We start from the raw sequence: 11,266 nt of genomic DNA on the forward strand, positions 1-11,266 counted from the left end.
GATTGCTGGCAAATTAAAAGTGGGTAATGTCACTTGTTATATGCTTCATGCTGAGAAGCAAAAAATGGGAAAAGCTACCACCTACTTTTCCTCTATTTAATTTTAGCTATCCCAAATTAGATGGCGAGTCCCCCAGCTGACAGGGGCAGGAACCTCCAGAGGGCAATGCATTGCACCTATCATGGGCATCTGTTTTAGAAGGGCTCAGATTATTTCTGGAGATGGCTGTCGTTCTTCATTGATTATTTGAGGAATGAGTTCAACCAGACACCTAGCTTTTAGCTGGCTAATGTATGGCATGACAAAGACACTTCAAACTGCTCAAGCTAAAAGACAGTATACTTGTTTTTATCTTTAATTATGCCATTTTGGTAAAAAACATGAATAAAAAGAGTAAGATAAAAGCAAGTTTTGTGGGTTTCATTTTCAACAGTGATTATGAAATTAGGATTGCAAGTAACATAGGCAGTGCACATCATCAAAAGAGATTTTGAGACAAAGTGAAAAATAGGCTTTATATAGTTAAGAAAAAGTTCTAAAGAGAATAAAATATCAAAATTGTATTTTTGATATAATAAAAGTGGCAAGGGATCATATTTTTCAATTTTAGAAAGACCTATGCTGGGTTAGAGAACAGAACACTTATGTTTCTGTATTTGTGGTTTTAATTAAGTTACTAAAAAGGTTTATGGATTTGATCCAAAGGTCAGCAAAGTCATTGGTACCCTTCATTGATTTGAATGGGCTTTATAGTCTTATGCTGTAGAGGAAAAATGGGGGTGATCCTGTTCTCATTTTAACTAGTTTCACATTTTGCTGAAATCAATGGAGTATTACTCCTTCATTTGCCCTCACAGAACCAAGAGCAAAGTTGAGGTCTCCGTTTTTCCAAGGGATATAATTGGGATAAAACCAACCTGTAGCTGGTGGTAGACATAAATTTACATTCTTCTTAGTAGAGCAGCTACACTTGCTATTTGCTCACTGTGCTAGAATTGATTCAGAATGTGTGCATGAAGAGTATGGATCGTGTTTTAAGTCAGCTAAAGACCTTCCCAAAGACTCTAGCCAAATTAATTATAAGGAGCAGCAACTTAAGGAAGACACTAGCTTTAGGTGCTCCTAATTCCTAGAGACATCCTTGATAAAAGGATTCCTCTCTTCTGGTCCCAGCATCTGTTTACATTCCTCACCTAAATACCCTGGGTTCTGATCACCTGGATCAAGAGAAAACACTGAAGAAATCAGTAAAACATATATTCTTATACCAGAATTATCATGTGATCAGCTAAGCCATGTAGAATTACAGTAAAACTCCCACAGTGTCATTCCCATTACTAGAGGGAACCGAAGAGATCTCAAGAATAGCAGTAACAGTATAATAAAGGAAAACATGAGTTGCTGACAAAGCAATGGTCACACATTTTAGTGCTTATCACAGCAGCTGATATTTAAGAGGGGAGAAAGAAAATTTATTAACAAGCAATTCTAGCAGGTAAATATCAGTAAACAATAATAATTCACTCAGAAAGAGTTTATTAGGCTTAGAAGAAAAGAAACCACTATTTTCATGACAATAGCAGAAACAACTCTACACCTAAAGGAAACATTTCTAGAAAAAGACAAGAAAAGCTCATAGATGTCTCATTTTTATGAAGATACATCCCAGCAAAAAGACATTCGTTACCTTGATGGGCTGTAAGGACTGGCAGCTTTTCTATGACCCTCAAAAAAACATGTTCCAGGTTTAAGTAGAGATCTACAAAAGTCAACAATATCAGTGGTTAGTGTCACAGTCAACAGCTGTAGCAGAATGGATGGCAGCTGCACTGCTGGACACATTAAAGCAATTCTTGAGTCTAGAGAAAGACGCATTCAGAAACTACACAGGTGACAAGTGATTTGTTAGTGGAGCTTTAGAGGTAGGACTATCCCTCCCTTCCTCTTTCTGTCCCTTTTATCCGAAATATAGTTTGCTTGCTTCAAAGTCTTTAAAGTTTGGACCAAGAATTATAACTGCTGTGACACCGTGGGAGTGATCAGCATAGGGAATTTTCAAGGGTCTATCTGCATCCTTAATTGCCTGACACTTTTAAAAGCTGCTCTATTGTCTAAGATGATGCTGATTGCTCCTTCCGGCATCCAAGATTCCGTAAATATGGCTGGAACATCTTGGCACTTTATGACAGAAAATCTCAGGAATGGCTGAAAAGTGTTTCACATAGCTACACTGTCTGGAACAAGTTAAAGAAATTCCTCACCAGGCAACTGTAGTCTAATCAGCCCTTTAAACACTCAGGCTAAAGGAGAATCAACAAAAGAAAACTAGAGCAGGGGATATTAATCTCTTGGTCCAACTTTAACAACAATCCTCAGTTACTCAGGAGTTCTTAAAGGAATGAAAGACAAAAAGAAGTAGAGTAAGAACAAAGGCTTTCCTCTTTATTTCTCGAGAGGACTGGAATGACCTAACACTTTAAAGGAAGAAGGAAATGTGATTACCATTCCCTCTCCATGTTTACCTCCAACATATGCTGAAGAGAAAAGGAAACAAAAACCATACAGCTTAGAGGACTTTGGAGAATAAGTTTTAACAACAGAAGCTTTCATTACTGCTCCCTGAACAAAGGTATAATCAGTTAGTAAGAACTCCCTCTTTTTGCTGTGCAAGACTTTTTTTTCTTTCAGGTCTTTCCCTCAAAACCCAGCTCCTGAAATTCCTACACAACAGTGCTCTCTCAACACAACAAACAAGAACTTAACTTCAGAGTCTGCCAGCTGACATTACCGACAGTAAGCCTCCCAACTGGTTTCAATAAAGAACGAAAGAGTATGGCAAAATCACTTGTTTCAAGGCCCAGGTGCTGGAGTTGCTTCAACTCCATCTCACATCATCAAATGCCAGCTGATGGCAGCTGGGTGTCCCAGATGAACTGATTGGGAAGATCTGAATCCTATTTGTAGTAGAGAGGACTCAAAACTCTAAGACCATGCCATTATATATCCCTTCAGACTGCTCTCAGGCTTGAAGGGGAACCCTGACATGCCTTTTTGTTCACATGCAAAAGTCTCTAACTTGCTTATCCCCACAGTTCCTGAGGATGAGCTCAGCCCTCTTGTACAGTTGAATGAGTATGCCAGATCAGAGTCCTGGCATTTTGTACCAGGCTGTCTGGATATAAAGTGATGTGCACGTTCCTGAGCCCGGCTATTTTCTAATCAGGTTGTCTTCAGGTAGAAGTTATTGTACAAGCAAAATGTATGTAAACCAACTACTTCTCCAACTATGTGGATACGCTTAACTGAGAAGAAGCTCTAGGATGTGGATGAAACCTTAGTGTGGTTGAGGAGCTTCAGAACTGTGTGGTATTGCCACGTACATACTGCCTAAGACTCAACCTGTCACTCTTACACTGAGAAAAACAGTCAAAGACTGACTCAATGCCCTTACAGGTGATACCTTTGGCAAAACACTGAGGTTCTTACAGAGCTACTCACTACAGATTTTCTCAATGCATCCTTTCTTTGTACAGGTAACTTTTAATGTCAGGTGACTGGGATGTATTTTTACTGATAAAAACTTTGAAGATAACACTATGCATAACAGTATATATTTAAAAATGTTAGGGTCACACAATACAGCTGTAGCTGAACTGCAAACAGAAAAAAAGATTTATTTAAAAAACAACGATTCCCTGACACATTTCCATTCACATTCAAGTTGCAAATCAAGGCTGCTGTATTTATGCTGTCATCTGTTGGAATTAGCACTTAAATAAAAAAAACTACAGGTGCTTCATGAGTACTTAGGCTGCACAGAGGAAAATCAGGTATTTTTTGAACTGTTCAGAATTTTGTTAGAATTCAGAACTCCTTAATGCCAAGGACCACAAGATCATTGTTTATACACTTTAATTTATTATCTTATAGGGAATCAATTTCAATTAAAATCCATTCAAATAGTGACTGGAAAATTCTATAATATTGACCTTAAGGGGGAACCAGCATAGTTAAAATCATTAATCATACTTGAGCATGTCATAAAACACTGGGCTAGTACCCGTGCTTTATGATCATGTCAAATAAAGAGTTTAAAACAACCCACCCTTTCCTTTGTGGAAGATGCCAGAGATCTGCATACTGCTTAGTAATAAAGAAACAGTTCATAACACTGCTGACTGCCTATATATAACTAAGTAAATGAAGGTGCTCTATCACATGAGGCATAAAAGCCATTAAGAGTAAACATTTATTTGAATAGAACCACATTCATTTTTAAAATTACATTACAGAAAGGCTTTTAAAGAATGTGAATGAAAAAAGAGAAGCTTTTAAATAAAACAGGTTCTTTTTACACAACTTAGAAAAGCAGCTTTACGAAGGCATAAAAAGGAGAGGGTTTTTATCCCACCTCCCTTGAATCTTTCCAGTAATTATAAATCTTTATTGCACAGGCCATAAATGCTAGTAACAACAGGAAGAAAAATGCTTTTGAACTATTTGGCAACATTCACCTTCAGGGATTCAAAACAGCAAAACTTTGTATTTTCAAAGGGGCTTTAAGCAACTTTTGTGTTTGTTAAAAGTGCCAATATGGTGAAACACTTTGCAAACAGAACGCATTCATGCAGGCGTCAGCAAGACCAGTTTCATAAAATCAGAAAGATGGTGTTACCAAAACTCATCTGAGTAAAGAGGGCAATTCATCAGCTTTCAGACCATCTTTTTTCAGCATAGGAGTTTACATCTAGGCATAGCAAGTGGGAATTGATCTCACCTAAGTTTAGTCACATACCACGTAGACAAATACATCTGGCAGCCATCCTGAGCTTCTATAACAATCAATGGAGAGCAACAGGCACAATTCATCTGATGTGTCTGAGGTGTGACTGATGTATCTGAAATACAGAGGATGTGTAGCTACTACTGTGCGCACACGATAGTAGGATTGCTTAGAGTCTCTGTGGAAGGCAGAAGATACATGCCCAACTAAATGCACACCAAGATAGGCTTTGGCGCTTTCGACACCAGTAAGGCTGCCAGTGACTATATTCTAGTTTATAAAAAAACTTGCTGTGAACAGCTTGTTTCATGACAGAGTGAGACAGACACTCAATGGCTACTAAAAGAATTAGACAGGGAAGTACTCTTCCTAATGCAGCAATTCTGGATGCTAGGGAGCGCAAGTGGATGGGCACAGAGAAGGGCCAGGGTTCTAGGCTCTGTCTAAACAGCATCTGCCACTGTCAGAGGCAGAGTAGTGGGACAGAGGCATACTGGATCCGACTAAGAACGGCAATTCTTATCTTCTTATTTCTAATGCTATCCACTCAGTTTGACCATAAAGGTGTTAGTTGACAAAGACAGACAGGTTTTGAACCAGAAGCCCAGCAGTAAAATTTCTATGTACTTTGTAAGGGGTCAGAAGTATAGTTAGGGCTCCAATTTCCTCAATTCTTTTATAAAACAACTATCAACGTTAATTTTATTCTATGCCTGATTTATGGAAAAATCTCATTAGAAAAGACAAATATGTTACATTGTAAATGGCACCATCTTACAATATGTAGACTTGATTTATTTAAACTCTGTGTGAAAGACTGTACCTATTCCTGGAATCCCTTTTACCAGCCTGTTCTTTTCGGCTGGGTGAAAACAAGTGATTTCTACTGGCACTGATCACAAACAGCTGTTGTTAAATCACCGCCTCTGACTGCTCAAAACTTTCCTATTTAGTTGAAAGTCTTTCATGACTGGCTGCAGCACAAACAGCAATATTTTAATCTTTTTTCTTAAACCTTGAGCAAAATTGTTTTTTCTCTTTCCAATTTACACACGAGCAGGGAAATATGTACATATATATATGTGTGTGTGTATATATATATGTAATATCTATTCATCAAACATGTAAGACAGTTTTGGGTATGCATTAGCTTAGAAGAACTAAACTTTCCAGACCAAATTTTCCAGTAGACTGACTTCTGAGAAATTTGAAAAGCAGGTATGAAAAAAATCAATATTAATAAAATAATAAGAAAACCAGACAACTGCAATCATGTCCTTGCAATCATACAAAACGGCTAATACCACATTCCCAGTAGACTGAGTTGCAATATTATTTATAGAAACATATAAAAATGCAAGCACATCATAATATTATACAGCTAAAATCTTGCTGTAGAAGTTCATCAATACAAATTTCATAGTTGCATACATGTTTCCTTATTCATACTCCAAACTAGTATACTACGCATATTGAAGGACAATTCTGTGCTAAACCTATCCAGAGTGCACTACAATGTATTGCCCAGTGTATTGGAACTTATTTTACCTGTCAGCTGCATCACTCGGTTATTTGATATGAATATGTATTAGCATCACAGCAATAGCTAAAAGGTAACTAACAGAACCATAGTAATTCAATGGTCTACCAGGGACCATTGACTGCACTGCAAAGTATATTCTTCAGGTTAGAAACCAGCCACATGAAATTCAAATAACTGATGCCATAGATGGAATTTGATATTTATAGTCATTGATGCATGTATTTCAAACATTTCATCTGCGCTCAGATCCACACTCCACATACAATATTCTGCTTCAGCTAAAACAAATAAAAACTATAGAGAACCCCTCAGTGCATACTTGTAACCTGAAAAAATTGATTTTCAGACATCTTAGCAGTGCCTAAAGTCTGAAAAACCTCTCAGGAACAAACACAGCTTCTGACTCCAGAGCCTACATCCTCTCTAAGTGCTGCAAATGTCCTTGACTGGGAGTGGGAAAAATACAACAAAGACTGCTCTTTTGTACGCTAACGGATGGTAGCAAAGTCATTTTATAGTCTTGGAAGAGCAGTGTTAAGAACAAGTGCTATGATTCCTACAGTGGTACAGGAAAAAAGGACATACAATGGAAAGGAGTAAAAGGGATCACAGAATCATAGGATCATAGAATAGTTTGGGTTAGAATGGATCTTTAGAGGTCATCTAGTCCAACCCCCCTGCAACAAGCAGGGACATCTTTAACTAGATCAGGTTGTTCAGAGCCCCATCCAACCTGACCTTGAATGTGTCCAGGGATGGAGCATCAACCACCTCTCCGGGCAACCTGTTGCAGTGTTTCACCACCCTCGTTGTAAAAAATTTCTTCCTTATATCTAGTCTGAATGTACCCTGTTTTAGTTTAAAACCATTACCCCTTGTCCTATCGCTACAGGCCCTACTAAAAAGTCTGTCCCCATCTTTCTTATAAGCCCCCTTTAAGTATTGAAAGGCCACAATAAGGTCTTCCCGGAGCCCTCTCTTCTCCAGGTTGAACAACCCCAACTCTCTCAGCCTGTCTTCATAGGAGAGGTGTTCCAGCCCTCTGACCATTCTTGCGGCCCTCCTCTGGACCTGCTCCAAGAGGTCCATGTCATTCTTATGTTGGGGGCTCCAGAGCTGGACGCAGTACTCGAGGTGGGGTCTCACCAGAGCAGAGTAGAGGGGGAGCATCACCTCCCTCAACCTGCTGGCCACGCTTCTTTTGATGCAGCCTGGGATATGGTTGGCCTTCTGGGCTGTGAATGCATACTGTTGGCTCATGTCCAGCTTTTCAACCACCAGTACCCCCAAGTCCTTCTCCACAGGACTGTTCTCAATCCCTTCATCCCCCAGCCTGTATTGATACCAGGGATTGCCCCGACTCAGGTGCAGGACCTTGCACTTGGCCTTGTTGAACCTCCTAAGGGTCACCTGGGCCCACTTCTCAAGCTTCTTGAGGGATATGGATGTATAGCGAAAATAAAACCGTATCGAGAAGAAGGATAAGATTTCTTTACCAATAATCAGGCAATTTAGTATGTTGAGTCCTGGAACACAGTTTTGATGCTATGATAAGGGATAAACTACTACTGTTGGGTAATTTCTGACAGTGTTTCCATGCTATACTTTGTCTTCAACTCACAAGGTCTCTCAGATATTTTGGAGCATAACAGGAGCACAGAGCAAAGGAAATCAGCTGGGAATTAAGTTTGCTGGAGCTCTTCTGAAATACCAAGGGTTTTTTCTGTGCGTTGGACAGATGCCATGTATGCAGCATATGCAAGAAACATTTGCATAGTAATTTGTGCTATAAGAAGAAAGGCCCTTCCTGACTGGCTGGAAGCTTCAGGATTAGGGAAAAGAAAAAGGTGAGGTCAAGATAATGAAAACAAAAGAACGGGTGCCTGGTAAGAGGACAGTCAACATTTCAAATGCCACACGCCTCTGAACACCACCACAGGGACATGAAACCGAGATTCCTCAAGTGTTACACACTTCCCCCGCCAGCTGCCTGGGAAGGCGAATACACTGCCTACCTGGAGTGCTCACAGAGGCAACATCTGCTGTTTTTTACAGAGAAGAAAAAGAGTATTTCTGGCGGAAGGAACTTATGATTCTTCGGGTGCCAAAACCTTGAGTCCAGAACGTACCCAGTAAAGAAAACAGTACATCCTGGAAGTGTAACAGGATGACCCTCTATCACAAACCTCAGTTGTTCTGACTTCTTTACAGGGATGACAAAGAAATGTGCTGATCTGAAGTAACACTTCTTCAAGGGATCAAAGACAGTAGGCAACGGCAGTTCAGATACTACTGTATCCATAAAGCCTACACAGCAGGGGGAGAGCAAGCTGCAATCATCTTCTCTTAAGTCCAAATGACCTTCCGGTTCTGTGCTTGGCAAGGTCCCATGTTCCCAAATTTTCTGACCACACATGTCCCTTTTTAGGCAGGTGCGTAACTCCCAATCATTCATGCTGTGTACTGGAGCCAACACAACAGGAAGGTCTTCATATGTGGGAATTCAGAAGGTGGGAGGGACAGCCTGGGAGGGTTCAGTGCGAAACAGCTCAAATTTTGGTGAAGCCTGCATTTACTCTAGTATTAAGAGGCTGATAATGCTGTAAAAATCCTTATAAACATGTTTCAGCTGCAGGGGTTTCATGGTCCTGGTTTACTCACCACATGGACCCTGAAGACAATGTTTCTGTTACAAGGTTCCTCTAAAACCCAGTGAATGATCCATCACTAGAATACATGGCTCTTACTTCATCTTTCCTCAGAAGATGAGATGTGTCTTTGAAGGCCCTCTCGTTCCTTTCCTGGAAGAATACAGTGCTAGGGTATTATAACAGCTTTTGAATAGGACTATTTTGGAAATTGAAGGAAGGAAAAAATCGGTCTTATTGTCATTATCATTGGTCACATATGTTTTTCAGTAGCTGAGCACCAGTGCAGGATGAGCAGAAAACTTACTGAAGAAATAATTTCAACAGGTATCAACAGCTGTGATGATTTTCAATGAAGCATAAAGCCTTATTCTAACACATTTTGCTAGCAGGAGAAATTTTTTTTTGAAGAAAATTTGGCACATTCTGTGGCCTGGCAGTATATTGAAGTAGCACTTTGCCCGATATGAAACTCACAGAGGAGCTTAGGAGGGGGCCCAACGTCATCTTAAATGCAGGTATCATTTAATCCAAATCCAAAAATGCTTCTTAAACTCAGCCCTATTAGCAGATTACTGTCTATAGATACTTTGCTTATAATCACACATAGCACCGTTTTACCACTTTGAGGACAGTCTCTTCTATGCTAGCCAAAAGCAGGACTCGCATTGAAAAATCTCAAAATAACTTCTTCTCTGTGTCGTTATGTAAGGCTTTTTTTTAAAAATGATCTTTCAACTCAGGCTTACAGTGGTAACAGTACAATAATGGTGTTTCCAACAGTGTGCAGCTCTCCCCAAGAGACATTGGAAGATATTTTGTCAAATTAGTTCTTCAACATCACTAAGTCGGGGAAAAAAGCACAGATCTGTAGTTGCGCCTGTGCGCTTCTATCCTAGTGGAGGTTGGAATAGCGTTTCTGCTAATATAGCTTCAATCAGGCAGTTCTTACTCCAAAGAAAAGTCTTCCTAAAACTCAAGACAAGCCTTCAATTACACAATCACGTACTATTCTGGCTTTAAGATGCCCAGAACAGACTGGATGGTGTGTTTTGAATAAAGAAGAATGAAACAGTTTTAAGTCATTTTCTGAAACAGGAGTAGAAAAGAATGCTAGTTCTCTATTGAGTTATTAAAGTGAGGTTACCTTTCTCTGCAGACAACAGAACACAAAAACATTTAAAATACCTGGTAAGTATTACACAATGCTTTTTTAAAACTTTCCCCATTTGCTCCAGCTTCAATTGGGGTATGAACTAAAGTCAGCGGAAGTCTTTTTGCTGGCATCAATGGGCTCTGAATTAGGATCTCATTGCTTGCAACCCAGCTTGTGTGCTAAATGAATTCAGAAAGGGGGTTTAACGGCTTCTTTCACCTAATGATCTCCTGAGCTGTGCCCTGAGAGACAGAGGGTTTTTTTTCCCCTCTTTTTGGAGGACATTTTGGAGGACAGCAAAGGACAGTGCAGCAATAACTACAGTGACCTGCATTTTGCAAGTGGAATTTCCAAAAGGCAGAGACTGCTGGCATGCAAATGTGTTACTTTTCAGAGAAAAAATGTTCTTCAAATGTTCTCCAAAACAGAAAAGCACTTACAGAAAGCTATTCCAGTAACAACCTGGATTAGGAACGTATAAACCATAATAAGAATATACGTGGACATAGTTTGAAGAAACTGGGCAAGGGGACAGAACCAGTTTCGGAGAACAACTGACAGACATACAGCTTTACAGACTGCACTGTAGTTGAGAAATTATATCTTAACCATAGTACTTGCAAACAAATACTTTCAACAGACATACACTCCAACTTGGTGTAAATGAAGTGGTAAGGGATAAGAATACTGCTGTCATCCTATCACTCACCACCTCCTCGCTCTGGGATCATATGATTAACACAGCTCTGCTGCACAGGGGAATATTTTATGGACTGTTGTGCTGCCCCGTAACTTCACCTCTATTTAAGAAGGCTGGAGTGGCGCTGAAGTGCAGAGCAATGGCCAGCGCCATTATGGGGGAAGTCAGCAGGAGCTTGCATACCACCAGTTTTTTGTAAGCTTGTGCTAGCTTTCATAAAGCATATGATGGCATACCTTTATATGATCAGACTAAGTAACAATGTTCTCTCTACATGGCAGAGAGAGGCTACATTAAACACACATCAGTACATCTACCACTAAACTGTCCTTCACAGTCCAGCATAGTCCAGCATTTATTAATGCTCTTACCGAAGTCCAAAATTGTATCCTCAGCTGCATGGGCAAGGAATAAATCTCAAAGGATGCTGCCCTGA

General features: G+C 39.8%; 1 protein-coding gene across 3 annotated transcripts in view; it reads right to left on the bottom strand.

The window, feature by feature from the left end:
• The window catches only part of SAMD12 (sterile alpha motif domain containing 12), a 183,980-nt gene that overhangs the window by 80,756 nt on the left and 91,958 nt on the right, over positions 1-11,266 (bottom strand). The window contains exon 5 of one of the 3 annotated variants that reach the window (XM_075495174.1): positions 1,688-1,759. The exons of the other annotated variants lie outside the window; for them this stretch is intronic. Within the exon in view, the coding sequence (XP_075351289.1) occupies positions 1,688-1,759 (72 nt within the window). The remainder of the gene's footprint in view (positions 1-1,687; positions 1,760-11,266) is intronic. 3 annotated transcript variants of the gene reach the window in all.

Source organism: Mycteria americana, chromosome 2 (genome assembly GCF_035582795.1).
Source record: "Mycteria americana isolate JAX WOST 10 ecotype Jacksonville Zoo and Gardens chromosome 2, USCA_MyAme_1.0, whole genome shotgun sequence".
Classification (NCBI taxonomy): Eukaryota; Metazoa; Chordata; class Aves; order Ciconiiformes; family Ciconiidae; genus Mycteria; species Mycteria americana.